Source organism: Dendrobates tinctorius, unplaced genomic scaffold (assembly GCF_039654945.1).
Source record: "Dendrobates tinctorius isolate UK_male_01 unplaced genomic scaffold, ASM3965494v1 ptg000612l, whole genome shotgun sequence".
NCBI classification, from domain to species: domain Eukaryota; kingdom Metazoa; phylum Chordata; class Amphibia; order Anura; family Dendrobatidae; genus Dendrobates; species Dendrobates tinctorius.
In genome coordinates this window covers 307,514-323,642 of record NW_027362267.1, presented here as the reverse complement: position 1 = coordinate 323,642, position 16,129 = coordinate 307,514, and the positions used below count along the sequence as shown (strand labels likewise).

The window sequence follows — 16,129 nt, the reverse complement described above, 5'->3', positions numbered from 1 at the left end:
TGCCGCAACACATCAGACTCACCAACAGCGGAAACCTTCAAGAAGAACCTGAAGACCCACCTCTTCTGACAAGCCTACAACCTGCAATGATCCTCAGTCCACTGAACCACCACACAACCAGCTCTCCCCCTCCTAGTCTATCCTCACCCATTCCCTGTAGACTGTGAGCCCTCGTGGGCAGGGTCCTCTCTCTTTCTGTACTTGTGTGTCCCTTCTCTTACACATGTTTAATGTACTTGTCTATATTTCCCCTTTTCACATGTAAAGCGCCATGGAATAAATGGTGCCATCAAAATGTATAATAATTTTGCGCTATTTCCTCCATCAGTATCCACTTTTGAGTTAGTCAAAATGTATGAGTCTAAGGGCGCAGTCAGACAGCTGTAGAAATCTCGGAGCGAGATTGGAGCTCAGTGCACGGACTATCCAGTGGATCTCCCGACCCGAGCGTGACAGCTTTGTGTGTTTCTATGCAGCTTTCACACTCGGGTCGGTAGAGCCGCCGGTCAGACCGTTCACTGCGTTCTGTTCTCGCTACGATTTACACGCCTATTTGGTTTCGCATTGATTCTCACCCTTTACCCTTAAACAGCAGTGTGGAAAAAAATCTATTACTGATAGAGAATACTATGAATTTTCCAATTTTGCTCATGCCCTGTTTCTCATTGCTGTTTTTAATTTTTAGCCTGTGATTTTGTTTGTTTGACATTGTAGGTTCCCTTTAAATGCCCTCTGAACCAGTGACACAACAAGTGAAAACCAAGGACGGACATACCATTGGGCATACTGTACAGCTGCGCAGGAGCCCACGAGGTCAGGGGGCCACTACCACCTCCAAATCAGGGTGAATTTTTCATTATGATGAGCTATTGAACTGCAAAGGGCCCAGATATTGTTCTTGCTCAGGGGCGCTTCTCTGTCTGTGTCCGCCCCTGCTGAAACAGGGCCGGACAACCAGCAAATACTGCCAATTTGGGAGTCAACCCCATATCTTTGCAATTGCGAAGGAAAAGGGTGCAATATGGACCCTATAGATATGGAGAGGGAACACACATATGGGTAGAGCCCTGCCATGCATTTCTATGAGGTTATATGGGTCAATATGTTCTGACCCCCTGGATTTAGGGGAGAGGACCGATATAGGGTATAATATTCTCTACCCTCGTGGCTATTACCAAATTATATTGGTTGGGCTTTTCAGGCTTGGATGTGAATTTACCATATGGGTAGTTGCATGACGTGATGTTGGCCATCATTTAAAGGGATTGTCCAGAACTTATTGATGACTCATTCTTTGGACAGGTCATCAATATTAGATCGTGGGGACCTGACACTTGGCTGATAAGTCAGCAGTTTGCAGGTCGATGGTGGCGAAAATTAAGAAGTGTATTGAGCCAGAATAGCACTGCGCCACACACTGTTTAGTGGTCATTCTCAGGTACTGCAGCTAAGCTCTCATGGAAGTGAATGTGAACTGAGCCCAAAACGGCCACTTCCCTGTGTACAGAGCTGTAGTGTTTCAGCTTAATGTCACCATAGAAGCTCCTAGCAGCCGATCGTAGGGGTGCCCTGATATTAATGACCTATCCAAAGGACCATTCATCAATATCTAAATGCTCATCAGCCCAACATGATGTTAAAGTTTTATTTTTCCACTTTCATCAGCAAGGAAAGAGTTACCCACCCTCCGACCCAAAGCATCAAGACTTATTGATTCCCTTCGCGGGATTTATCGCCCAGATATTTTCACTAATGGACGTTAGAAGGCTCACGGTTATGTTTAAAGCAAGAGGAGCGATTCTTGAGGCCGTTCATTTATCGATCCCATAAGCATCCATTCTGCTCCTCCGTAACGTCTGCCTGATTGCCTCTCTGCAATTGTTCTGGGAGAGTCTTCGCAAATAACGAGCGATTTGTTGGGTGCTTCAGCCCCATTAGACTCCTGGAAAACTGCTGAGACAGAACTCACAGCAAGGAATAAACACGGGGGCCGGGGAGGTGAGATTAAATGAGAATATTGTCATTTCTCCAAAGAGAACTCGAAATTGCGCAGTACCAAAGAACTATGAATCTTGTTTACAGCACAACCGAGGGCTCCGTAATGTGTCTGCGCAAAAGATCTGGCCCTCCTACATACAGGGCGGCGGACGGGCAGTATAATAAAGGGATCAAGCCACACTCTTTTAAAAAAAATCAATTCCCCTTAAAGGGAGAGGTCACAAATGTTTTTGTTTTCTCCTGTGCTCCAATGGATCTAAAATGAAAAAAAAAATTGTAATAAGTCTTAATTAAAAATCTCTTACTTTTTTGTACCAAACAGGTCTTATCCAGCCTTCTCGAAGAGGGTAGAGCTTCTTTTATCTGGATATTTTAACCACCTCCTTGATAGTACCCTACTCAGGGTAGTAACTAGTCAAGGTGCAGAGGATGTGGTTGCCCTTGGGCCAGGAGACTGAGGGGGCCTAAAAGGATCCATACTGCCAATTATATGTAATAAAAAGGGGGTACATTTACCGATTTTTCACTTAGGTTCAGTAGCTTTGAGCTAAAATGGACATACATATCCAGTTATTATTTTAACATTTCCATACACATGCATACTCGAGCGTGCATTTGTTTTTAATGAGGAAAGCGGAATAAGAAGTTTAACACGTCCAAATAATTGGACATGTTATTATTATTTATTTATATAGCGCCATTAATTCCATGGTGCTGTACATGAGAAGGGGGGTTACATACAAAGTTATAGATATCGTTAACAGTAAACAAATTTACAATGACAGACTGGCACAGAGGGGAGGGGACCCTGTCCTTGAGGACTTACATTCTATGGGATAGTGGGGAAGAGACAGAAGGTCGGGGGTGCAGCAGCTCTGGTGGTGATGAGGCGGTAGCTCGGGCGGTGGTGAGGCAGCAGAATGGTTACTGCAGGCTGTAAGCTTTCCTGAAGAGATGGGTTTTCAGGTCCATTTGAAGGATCCGAGGGTGGTGGATAATCGGACGTGTTGAGGCATGGAATTCCAGAGGATGGGGGATATTCGGGAGAAATCTTGGAGGCGGTTGTGTGAGGAACGAATAAGTGTGGAGGAGAGTAGGTCTTGGGAGGATCGGAGATTACGTGAGGGAAGATATTGGGAGATTACTTCAGAGATATAAGGAGGGGAAAGGTTGTGGATGGCTTTGTAGGTCAGTGTTAGTAGTTTGAACTGGATTCATTGGTGAATTGGGAGCCAGTGGAGGGATTGCAGAGGGGAGAGACAGGGGAGTAGCGAGGAGAGAGATGAATTAGTCAGGCCGGAGAATTGAGGACAGACTGGAGTGGTGCAAGAGAGGTAGCAGGGAGGCCACAGAGGAGAGTGTTGCAGTAGTCAAGGCGGGAGATAATGAGGGTATGTACAAGAGTTTTAGTAGATTGAGGGTTGAGGAAGGGACGGATTCCGGAAATATTTTTGAGTTGGAGGCGACAGGAGGTGGCAAGAGTTTGGACGTGTGGTTTGAAGGACAGGTCAGAGTCGAGAGTTAAGGCCCCGTGACACATCAGCGATTTCTCCAGCGAGATCGCTGTGTGTGACATCCAGCAGCGATTGGCCTCCCTGCCGGGTATCGCTGATCTGCTGGATCGTCCTGGCCCGTTTTTTCATCGCTGGTCTCCTGCTGGCCAGCGCGCATCGCTGCGTGTGGCAGCGGGAGTCAGCGATGAGCGACGCTGCACGCTGGTTACCAACGTAAACATTGGGTTTCTAAGGGCCGCGGGGCCCTTAGAAACCCGATGTTTACCCTAGATACCAGCGTGCACTGCAGGCAGGGCGGGAGGTGGAGGCAGAGCGGCGCAGGCAGACCGGAGTAGCAGATATCTAGGGTAAACATCGGGTTTCTAAGGGCCCCGCGGCCCTTAGAAACCCAATGTTTACGTTGGTAACCAGCGTGCTCGCTGGTCCTGATCGCTGGAGGGGCTGTCTATGTTATCAGCTAACAATGTCCCAGCGATCCCATCCATGTCAGATCGTTGGTGGGATCGCTTGGACATCGTTTTGTGTAACTGTGGGGAGGTTGAGCTGGTGGACAGCTCTGTCTGTAGTAAGAGACAGATAGGAAAAGAGGGTGTCATGTGGCAGTCTGTCCATTAGAGGTCAGTGGAAAGCACCGACGACGGTGGTTATGTAACTGTCAAGAGAGTGTTACATAACTGCCAGAGGTCAAGGTGACTCTGATTGGGCAAAGGTGACTGTCAGGTGACAGTGGGCGGGGCTATCCAGGCTGACAGTACAAATACTGACGTAAGCTTCTAGAAGCTTCAGTCAGCCTGGGGAGCTCACAAGAGAGGAGGGTCTGCTGTGAGGAGAGGCAGCAGAGAACCCTCAGAGAGAGAGCCTGACAGTGAGGACGTTCACGGGGGGGTGACCCAGATGACGGTAGCAGTGACACCCTGAGGGTCAGGATAACGGTGTACCCTGGGTGGTGAATCGCTGTGGTGAAGGTGCCTAGGGCAGCCACAGCGAAGAGAACCACAGGGGACACCACGACGGTGACACACAGCACAAGTGGAGGTACCCGGGTCTGTGAGGGAAGCAATCCCTAAGATCTCTTGTCATGTACTGTGAAAGCTGTTAAAGGAGTTGGAGAATAAAGCACGGACCTGCTGCATACACTTTCCTGTCTCAGCCTCCCGTCTGTCTGCGCTAAGAGGTGGGTCACCCCCCCCCCAGCCCTGTTGGATCTGTATCACCTGAGCACAGCACACCTTCCCCGCCTATCAGCACCATCATCACCTAAATTTGCCTGGGCCCTGTCGCCTCGCCGCCACCCCTACATAACGGTACCCTTACTCTGAGGCAGCGGATTTCAGGTGCAGGAGTGAGCGTGATGCCGTTTACCATAATAGACAGATCGGGTAGGGAAGATCTGTGAGATGGAGGAAAGATGATGAGTTCAGTTTTGTCTCCATTGAGTTTTAGGAAGCGAGAGGTGAAAAAGGAGGATATGGCTGATAGACACTCCGGGATTCTGGACAGCAGAGAGGTGACGTCTGGGCCAGAGAGGTAGGTCTGAGTGTTGTCTGTATACAGGTAGTACTGGAAGCCATGGGACTGTATGAGTTGTCCTAGTCCAAGGGTATAGATGGAAAAAAGTAGGGGCCCCAGGACAGAGCCTTGGGGGACTCCAACAGAGAGGGGGTGGGATGAGTAGGTAGTGTGGGAGTGGGAGACGCTGAATGTGCGGTCAGAAAGGTATGAGGAGATCCTGGACAGGGCGAGGTCTTTGATGCCAAGGGAAGAAAGAATCTGTAGCAGTAGGCAGTGGTCGACTGTGTCAAAGGCAGAGGACAGGTCGAGAAGGAGAGGATGGAGAACTGTCTGTTAGCTTTGGCTGTGAGTAAGTCATTAGTAATTTTGGTCAGGGCAGTTTCAGTGGAGTGGTGGGGGCGGAAGCCAGATTGCAGGATGTCAAGGAGGGACAGACAAGAGGCGAGAGGAAAGTTGAGCATGGACATGCTGTTCGAGGAGTTTGGAAGCAAACGGGAGCAGTGATATGGGGCGATAGCTGGGCAGAGCAGTTGGGTCAAGGTTTGATTTTTTGAGGATGGGTGTTATGGTGGCATGTTTCAAGGCAGAGGGGAAGGTACCAGAAGATAGCGATAGGTTGAAGAGATGGGTTAGGGCTGGAATGATCATGTTCAACAACAATATGCCTGATCCTTCTGTTCTATGGCATCTGATATTGGGAAACCTCCATTCGCGTTATCTAGTCCGGCAGTCCTTCTAAAATCGATGGGTTCGACTGACTGATAATGTGTGTAGAGTCCTCAAGTGTATGAGCCCATGGAAATCCACAGCGGCAAAAAAAAACAAAACTGTGGATTTCACTGTGGAAAGGTTGCAAATTTGCAGTGCAGACGGTAAAATCCGCAGAGCTGCTCAACTTCCATGTGTATTTTCTCTGCACAAGTGGATGAGATTTTGTAAAATCCTATACAAAATGCAACTGTTGTATGGGGAAATTTGCACTCCCTGTGTGCATATACCAGAGCATTTTATTCCTTTGGGGTTTTGGAACCCGAGAATGGAGATCTGCAGCCCGGTTCATTGCACATGCACAGCCTCCACTTCATTGATTCTCAATGAGACTGCCTAGTACAGTAGTCTATTTCCAGCAACCCCATACACAATGCACAGTGCATGCTGTGTATGCATGCCTCTGCTCCACTCTGGATGAACCCTGTTCTCAGGGTTAAAAATTCCCAGTCTTGTGATCGCTGGGGGCTCCAGTGGTCAGACTCCCAGTAATAAGCAAGTTATCCTATAGTCATGGTATAAAAGATAATTTGATCTTTTGGGAATAAACTTTTAAGAGATCTCCGGATCGCTTGAGATCCCAGAGATTGGCTCTTTAGTGATCAGCATAGATAGGGGATAATGGATAGCGTGTAAGGGAGGGCCAGAACCGTAGTCGTGACCTGTACTCTGGTGGCAGCTGCGTCCAGCCCTTCCCCTACATGAAACAATACTGTGCTCCTCGGCATACCTGCATCTCCAGATTCATCTTCACCCAGGCACCTCCCAGGCCATAACGGTCCCTCTTCTAGGTGACCCCATCAGTGGAGGCACAGTCCGAGACAACTTAAACACTTTCTTAACTTAGGAATTCGCACGTTACATCCACAGCTGGTACATCATAACATTTGCTTGCTTCCTGATCTTTCCCTTGCTTGCTGTCACTTCTGTGCAGTACACGCCCGGACCGGACCGTACTAGACTGCTTCCCAGCTCCTTCCAGGTCTGACCTCATTACAATGACATTTCCTTCAGCCTGTTTCGCCCCAGACATGAATTCATCAATCACTACGTTTGGTGACCCCCGGTGAAGCATCCGGCCCATCTGTACCGATCTCGTCAAAGTGCCAACTCCTTTCATCTCCTTAGTCCAGCCAACTTCTGCCCTAAACGCATTGGCCCAGGCGGTAAGACGCCACATATTCCTTTTCCTGTTCTGATCCACTGCTAAGACCTGCAGTGGCCGTGGGTAACGTGGGAAATAACAACTTAACGTTACGTGACTGCCAAGCTGTCCGGGCCTATAGCCCATGTGGACTCTTAGGCGCCCTGGCCCCGTCTCACTAAACCACTCTTCAGCGCTAACCTTAACTCTCAGCAACCTCTCCTACAATTAACACACTATGAACTTCCTATCAGATCCCACTAGTATACCCCCACCTAGTGGCCCGCAACATAATTACAACTACCCAACCTATGGGGGAGCTATATGCTAAAAGTGCCCTCCTCTAATGTCCCAAGAAGAATGCACTAACTTTTCCTGACTGTACATGTACAAAGGACACATAATATACATGCAATATTATCATACAAGAACACGAGGCAATATATACAGTTATCTATATAATGGTAACACATTCAAGTGGCAATACCATAAGTAATGAGCAGTAATACATAATTATAAATGTAGCAGTACCGTAGGCAATAATCAGAAAAACACGTCTGTAAACATTAAGAACTGGAAGACAATCAGAGGGAAGGGAGACATGAGAGACATCATATCTTACCCTCCTACAAGAGGATAACTTGAGTTTTGGGTAATAATACTGTTAAGGCCGGTTTCACATTCGCGTTACAGGCCGCAGCGCCGGCCTGCGCATGGCCGCCGCTAAGTCCCTCCGGGCGCATGACGCTGCATGCGTCATGCGTCCCCTATCTTTATCACTGAGGATGCAGGCCGTGCGCAGTATGCGTTTGGCGGCGCCTGCGTCCTTTTGACGGTGCGCCGACCAGCGCCAAACGTAACCTGTTGCAATTTGGTTGCGCTCGGCGCACCGTCAAAAGGACGCAGGCGCCTGCGCACGGCCTGCGTCCTCAGTGATAAAGATAGGGGACGCATGACGCATGCAGCGTCATGCGCCGGAGGCACGGCAGGGGGCGGGGCTTAGCAGCGGGTACGCGCAGGCCGGCGCTGCGGCCTATAACGCAAATGTGAAACCGGCCTAAGTTACATAATATATCAAAATACTGAATGCAGCTTTAGATGTGAACAGAGAAAAAAATACTATCACATTGAAAGAAGTGAATCAGAATCAGATACAAAGGGGAAAAAATACATTATTTATATATATATTTATATACACACAGATATTTTAGACCAGGGAAAAGACTTTCAATTTTGTTTTCTTACTTACATGCATGTATTTGGGGCTAAAAATAATTTTTACATTTGGGTTTCAATAAAAATGTAGCATCATTTGCGCTGTACAGACACCGTGATTCACTGTCTATTGCCAGATGAGTTAACTGAGAATTTGTCAGGGAGCCTACCATAACATTCCAATGGAGAGTTTGTAACTCTATTATCTGTCTTTTTCTGGGCTCAGCTGATTTATGACCATAGATCACAATCAAATTTGAAAGTGCAGAGAAACAATGAGCCTGTAAAGAAATAAACTGTGCAGAATTTTTAATGAAACCCAAATACAAGCATGCCTAAATACATACATTTAGGCAAAAACAATAATAATAAAAATAATACATTGTTCCCAAAGGTGGACAACCCCTTTAAGTGCTCATCAGAATGTCCACTTCATGGCATTTTCTCTTGTGGGTATGCTGAGTTTTGTGTATGGATTTTTCCACATAGAATAGCATCAGCCGTGGAAAATCTGCATGTTAAAAACGCACATGCGCTGCAGAAATGCGCTAAAGCTGTATGTAATCAGCACATGACTGTATCAATAAAGCTTTGTCAAAGCAAAATACCAGGAAGTATCAAAAACAAAGAAGCTTCTTTACAACATGACATAGAAAAAAGAAGCAAAAACTACAGCATAAAAGATGCAAAAAAAACCCATGTAAAAATGTACTAAAAAACTCAATGAAAGTAACCTAATTTAGCTAATAAGTGCAGAAAATTTGCAACATCAAAAACTCCCCAAATACTCCACAGTGCATTCGGAAAACTTTCATTTACATTTTTTGTAATTTTAATTTTTTTTTTTTTGCATTTGTGGTGTTTGATATCAGTTAAAGCTAATTGCTGAATATAAGAGGAAAGGAGCGGGGTACGTAAAAACAATAATGATTAATAAAAAATTGCATGATGGGATTACAACAATATTAATATAAAAAGTAATACAAAATAACAGTGAAAACATAAGACAAATACATAAAATATTGTAACGTTTCATAAATATGCACCAACAGACGTCTGACCATAAATCTCTACTGAGGACTAAAAACGTAAAAATAAAAGCTATAAAGTAAAATAAAATAATAAATAAAATAAAAATGTAATCCCCCCCCATCAGAAAATAAATAAGGCTGGTTTCACATTAGCGCTTTTGTGCGCAGCGATTGCGGCGCATACGTGCGCATGCGTCATGCGCCCCTATCTTTAACATGGGGGGCGCATGGTATTGCGTTTGCACGTGCTCGTATGCGTTTTTGTGCGCATGCGTCGTCTGGGCGAGTGCGTCGTGGATCGGCAAACGCAACATGTTGCATTTTTCTGACGCCGAATTTCAGTCACAAAAACGCATGCACTCTCTCGCGCACGGAATGCGTCCCCCCAAAAAACGCATTAAAGTCTATGAGAGCGCAGGCGTGCGCATGGAGATGAGTTCGTCTGCGTTTTCGTGAGCATGTGTTGTAGCCGTAAAAATGCGTAGACACTGGTTTTAACCCCAAAAGAACGAATGCGCATAAAAACCGCAAACGCATGTAAAGACGCATGTGTTTCTATTGCGCACGATGCGCTGCGCACAAAAGCGCTGACGTGAAACCAGCCTAAATAAGGACACTTGGTATGGCCACGTCCATAAAGGCTCGATCTATCAAATCATAAAACTGTTTATCCCGTCCAATAAATGCTGTAAAGAATAATAAATCAAAACTCCAGAATTGCTGTTTTTCGTTTTTTTCACTTTCCCCAAAAATCCTACAAATAATACCCCAAAATGGTGTCGCTAAAAACTACAGTTCGGTAGGTAAGAAAAAGAAAACGTCATCCAGCTCTACCGAGGGAAAAATAAAAGAAAGTTTTAGGTCTCGGAAAATGACGACAGAAACAATTTATTTTTCACATTTTTTTTTTTTTAATTTTTCATCATTAAATTAATAAAGAAAACTGGACAAGTTTGGCCTTGGTGAGATCATATTGACTGGGAGAATCGCGTTACCGTGTCATTTTTACCACACAATGAACATCATAAAAACAATGGCAGAATTAGTTTTTTTTTTGTTTTTTTACCCCATTTTGAAATTTTGCATTTTTTTTTTTTTTTTTTTTTACAGAATATGGTAAAACTGATGTCATAAAAAAAAAAAAAAACTACAATTCGTCCTGAAAATAAACAAATTATTTAAAAAAAAAAAATGTTAAGGCTCTTGGAAGAAAGGAATCTGATTTTTGTGGCCAAAATTTGTAAATTTAGGCTTTTAATGGAATCTAGGCCTTTCTGATGCCCGTAGCAACCAATCAGAACTGGCGTTTTGTTTTCCCAGGAAGGATTTAAAAATGAAAGCCGCGCGCTGATTGGTTGCTACGGTGAAGGCATTAGTACAGTGTAGGTTACAGCCGGGTGCATCACATGGTGCGGCGCTGGGTACTGGAGATGCAGCAGCCGCCTCACTGCGCATGTCAGAGGCTCGCACATACACAGTGGCCGTGTCACTCTCGTTCCGGGGGCTCTGCTTCCAGGGGAAGGGCACGATGAGTCCCGGGCTGCGGCTCTGCTGAATGGAGAGAGCTGTGCCCGGGCGGTGTGTGCCCCCCAGGAGAGGCCGGGCCGCCCCCGCCCTCCGGGACATGTGGCTCCTGTGTCTCATGTTGGGCTCAGTGGGTGAGTAAACACTAATGCACTTCTATGAGGGGGTAGAGGGGCGTCCATGACAGCGACGGGGGTGGGGGCACTTACTTTTGTTCCTCACCCCTCCCACCTGTGTCACGTGCTCCTGGGTGCCCCCTCCTCTGTGTTGTTGTTGTCCTGTGTGGCCCCCCACAGACCTGCAGCAGCAGGACCCTGCCCCCCATCACTGACATCCCCTCTAAATATCTATCATTCTGTGTGACATAGGGGGCGCTCTGCTGCTGTTTACATCTGGATCCTTCATCCTGGCCCCTCCAAGATCTGGATTTTAGGGGGATTTTGTACTAATTCAGGGTCTGTTTAGGGGGAACTGAAGAATTGGTGTATTTTGGGGTCCAAGTTGTAATAGTGATGGCAGAGTCAAGTTGTGATTTTGGGGAGCTGGCCTGAGGATTTCTGGTGGTCTGCATGCTGGGAGTTGTAGTGTTTCACCCCAAAACACAGCTATTTTGCACATCCTGAAGAGGGAAGATTCCCCCAATTATATCACTGTCCATACAAGCCACTAGGTGACCTCTCTGCATCCGCCACAGACGCCCATAACAAACCTATGGGCACAGACGCTGCATGGAGTTGTGGCAGGGTATGCTGGGAGTTGTAGTTTTGCAACGGACACTTGTCTGCACTGCAATCTGTATTTTGGGTGTCTGCTTTATTATGTTTATGCAGGAGGGAAGTCTTCTTCATAGTGATATCTATTATTTTAGACAAGTGTTGTGATTTTTTTTTTTTAATTGTGTTTTATATATGGTCCTTGGGGGGGTCTCTGCTTATTTCCTCAGTTTCTACGTCTACATTGGTGTTTGTGTCCGTTTCCCCCTCTCCTTTACATTGAAATGTCTGCTCTTTTCTTCTCCCAATACCATACGTTGGGGTGTCTGCTCTTTTCCCTCTCACTTCACTATGCTGGGGTGCAGTGCTTCAGAATCTGTATAAAATGGACAGACTCCTAAAATGATAAAATAAACTGGGTACCATAATACAATACAGGATGTGCTTTGCATTTTTCCCTAAGAATTTAGGAAAGTATTCAAAAAATCTGTGCTGCACTTTAAGTCCATGCTCAGTAGTGACCAGTGCTGTGGAGTTGGAGACAGGGAAATTGAGGACACTGAGGTGTTTGGCTTACCGACTCCATAGCCCTACTGGGGTGTCTGCTCATTTCCTCCCCCTCCTTTTACTCTGGGGGAGGTCTGCTTTTTTTTTCCACTGCTCCCTTATGGTGGGCAGCCCTGCCCATTTACCCCCACTGCCTTTTATGCTGGGGGGGGGGGGGGTTCTGCCTATTTCCTTTCTGCTCTTTTGCTCTGGAGTGTCTGCTCTCCCCCCCACTCCCTTATGCTGGAGTGTCTGCTCTCCCCCCCACTCCCTTATGCTGGGGTGTCTGCTCCCCCCCACTCCCTTAAGCTGGGGTGTCTGCTCCCCCCCCACTCCCTTAAGCTGGGGTGTCTGCTCCCCCCCCACTCCCTTATGCTGGAGTGTCTGCTCCCCCCCCACTCCCTTATGCTGGAGTGTCTGCTCCCCCCCCCACTCCCTTATGCTGGAGTGTCTGCTCCCCCCCCCACTCCCTTATGCTGGAGTGTCTGCTCCCCCCCCCACTCCCTTATGCTGGAGTGTCTGCTCCCCCCCCCACTCCCTTATGCTGGAGTGTCTGCTCCCCCCCCCACTCCCTTATGCTGGAGTGTCTGCTCCCCCCCCCACTCCCTTATGCTGGAGTGTCTGCTCCCCCCCCCACTCCCTTATGCTGGAGTGTCTGCTCCCCCCCCCACTCCCTTATGCTGGAGTGTCTGCTCCCCCCCCCACTCCCTTATGCTGGGGTGTCTGCTCCCCCCCCACTCTTGTACGCTGGGGTGTCTGCTCCCCCCCCCACTCTTGTACGCTGGGGTGTCTGTCCCCCCCACTCCCTTAAGCCTGGGTGTCTGCTCCCCCCCCACTCCCTTAAGCCTGGGTGTCTGCTCCCCCCCCACTCCCTTAAGCCTGGGTGTCTGCTCCCCCCTACTCCCTTAAGCCTGGGTGTCTGCTCCCCACTACTCCCTTAAGCTGGGGTGTCTGCTCCCCCCCACTCCCTTAAGCCTGGGTGTCTGCTCCCCCCTACTCCCTTAAGCCTGGGTGTCTGCTCCCCCCTACTCCCTTAAGCTGGGGTGTCTGCTCCCCCCTACTCCCTTAAGCTGGGGTGTCTGCTCCCCCCTACTCCCTTAAGCTGGGGTGTCTGCTCCCCCCCCCTACTCCCTTAAGCTGGGGTGTCTGCTCCCCCCCCCTACTCCCTTAAGCTGGGGTGTCTGCTCCCCCCCCCTACTCCCTTAAGCTGGGGTGTCTGCTCCCCCCCCCTACTCCCTTAAGCTGGGGTGTCTGCTCCCCCCCCCACTCCCTTAAGCTGGGGTGTCTGCTCCCCCCCCCCCACTCCCTTACGCTGGGGTGTCTGCCCTCTTTCTGCGCCACTCCCTTACGCTGGGGTGTCTGCTTTCTTTCTCTGCCGTTCCTTTACGCTGGGGTGTCTGCTCTTTTTCTCCATCACTCCCTTACGCTGGGGTGTCTGCCCTCTTTCTGCGCCACTCCCTTACGCTGGGGTGTCTGCTTTCTTTCTCTGCCGTTCCTTTATGCTGGGGTGTCTGCTCTTTTTCTCCACCACTCCCTTACGCTGGGGTGTCTGCTTTGTTTCTCCGCCGCTCCCTTATGCTGGGGTGTCTGCTCTTTTTCTCCACCACTCCCTTACGCTGGGGTGTCTGCTTTGTTTCTCCGCCGCTCCCTTACGCTGGGGTGTCTGCTTTCTTTCTCTGCTGCTCCCTTACGCTGGGGTGTCTGCCCTCTTTCTGCGCCACTCCCTTACGCTGGGGTGTCTGCCCTCTTTCTGCGCCACTCCCTTACGCTGGGGTGTCTGCCCTCTTTCTGCGCCACTCCCTTACGCTGGGGTGTCTGCCCTCTTTCTGCGCCACTCCCTTACGCTGGGGTGTCTGCTTTCTTTCTCTGCCGTTCCTTTACGCTGACGTTTCTGCTTTCTTTCTTCGCCGCTCCCTTATGCTGGGGTGTCTGCTCTTTCTCCATCGCTCCCTTACGCTGGGGTGTCTGCCTTTCTCCTGCTCTCTACATTGTGGTGCCTGCTCAGTTTTTCCCCCGCTTTTTGATGCTGGGGTGTCTGCTCGCCCACCCCCTCCCCCGTCTCTCAACACTTGTTGTTTGCTCGTTTCCCATGCTCCCTACACTGGGGTGTCTGCTCATTTCTACCTCCACTTCCTACACTGGGGTGTCTGCTCATTTCTACCTCCACTTCCTACACTGGGGTGTCTTCTTGTCCCTTGCTATGTACATTTCTAGAGCGACTTGTGTTTGCTTAGCTTGGTGATCTCCTGGGCTGTGGGTTATCCCTCAGACCCCGCATTTTTAGCACATCTGGCCCGCAGGGGGGAAGGAGGCATTCAGCTTGTGAAATGCTTTCATCTCCTATAGAAACTATAGTTTCTATATCGTGTGGAAAAGTTCCAGGCAAGTAAAGGAAAGCAGAGATGTGGAGGCAGCAAATCCTGGGGGCAGCGCCTCCGTCTGAGGGCGAAGCCTTGTAAATGTCAGGTTATAATATAATGAGGCTTTTGTATTCCTTTATTTTCCGTGAATTAAGTCTTACCCCATTTATGCCATCCCATTCTCTATGAAGACACCAAACAAGGATTAACACTTTTTAATTTATACTGGTAATTATTTTTGTGACTTAATGTTTATTTTTTTTCATTACTGCCAGTGATTTGAAAAATTCTTGTTTGTATCCAGAAGCTAAAACTGCTGATTTGATACAATTGTATCTGGTGCAGGCAATTTTCTGTGATCTCTGCCTCCACCTCACCTGGATCCCAACAATTGTTTCATCTGGCAAAAGTTTCCTGTAAGTGCAGTTACTGTTAGTAAATGAGAAACAACTTGTATTGGATGTTTACAAACAAAAGAGAGTAAATGTTTCTGGTATAGAAGATCAAGTAATCTCTTCAATAGTCGCTGCGACATGTTCATTACCCTTTTTTAGAGCAGGTGCGGGATATAAATGATATTAACATTTATAGATCTACTGTCCTAAAGCAAAAACAAAAAAACATCCCAAACCCCTTTGCTACCCCGAATATCCTTATATAGGATCACTTTTTATTTAAACACTTTGTTCCCTTCCCAGTTATTATAAGGACTGGTTCAAATGCAAAACTGATATCAACCAGAAATATGTAATTTAATAGAATTGTTCAGATTAGTGTTTTGCCACATTGACTAGCGATGGAATTTATCAATAGTCTTGACCCTATGGGCAGAAAGCCTTTTAATAAATTTGGCACATTTTTGAACTGTCGGTGCACCATAATGCCTCATTACGACGTCCATATATCACAGGCCGAGATCGCAATGCACAGAACCATGGCAGGTCTCCAGACCTGAGCTTGACAGACACATGTATGCCTAGGAGACCAACCAGCCACTCCGTTCATGGCTGCAGTCTGAACTTGGACCATGATATCTGGACTTGTGAAAGAGCACTAATATGAAATCTGTGCCATCAATGATCTGTCATAGATTTTGGATACATCGTACATTGTCATGTGGTGATAGGCTAGGCCCCCTCCCGCCAGTCTCTGCTCACTTTATAGAAAAAAAATGGTATAACTAGCGGAAAAGGTTTAAAGTCACCAATTATTGTGCACATATGGTGTGTGCCATAATCTGAAACTTTTTTTTTTTTATATACCACAAACACTTGCATAGAGTGTTTGTAAAATGCCCTCCAAGTGAAATCGGTGTTAAATCTGCAGAGAAAGCCACACAATTGGACACACAAAATGTACAGAGGGGAGAAAGATGCCACCAGACACCTGTCGACCACTTTGCTCCCCTGAAAACAAAAAGGATCAAGGTGTTTGAGTGGATATGTTATCACCTTTCACAATATAAATGAGATGATACATCAATAAATGGATCTTAGACTGAATGAGACTGATGTACTTACTTTGATAATCCATGCCATAATGGCTTTATAACTCTACTTGAAAGTTTAAACTTAACCTGTGCCCACCTAGCCTAAAGTGATGGCTCCTTGGTGTCCTTTTTGATGCTGAGCTATCAGGTGGGTTGGGCTGGGACTGAATAGCTGACTTTCAGCTGAGGTGGGTGAGGACTGAATAGTTGGCTGTCAGGTGGGGTGGGCGGGGACTGAATAGCGCTGCCTGTTGGGCGGGGACTGAATAGCGCTGCCTGTTGGGCGGGGACTGAATAGCGCTGCCTGTTAGGCAA

At 47.5% G+C, this 16,129-nt stretch overlaps 1 protein-coding gene across 1 annotated transcript in view; it reads left to right on the top strand.

The window, feature by feature from the left end:
- Nucleotides 1–10,566: 10,566 nt before the first annotated feature.
- The window catches only part of LDLRAD3 (low density lipoprotein receptor class A domain containing 3), a 141,529-nt gene continuing 135,966 nt past the window's right edge, over nucleotides 10,567–16,129 (top strand). Inside the window, exon 1 of the mRNA XM_073565243.1 lies at nucleotides 10,567–10,840. Within this exon, the coding sequence (XP_073421344.1) occupies nucleotides 10,738–10,840 (103 nt within the window). The 5' untranslated portion in view covers nucleotides 10,567–10,737. The remainder of the gene's footprint in view (nucleotides 10,841–16,129) is intronic.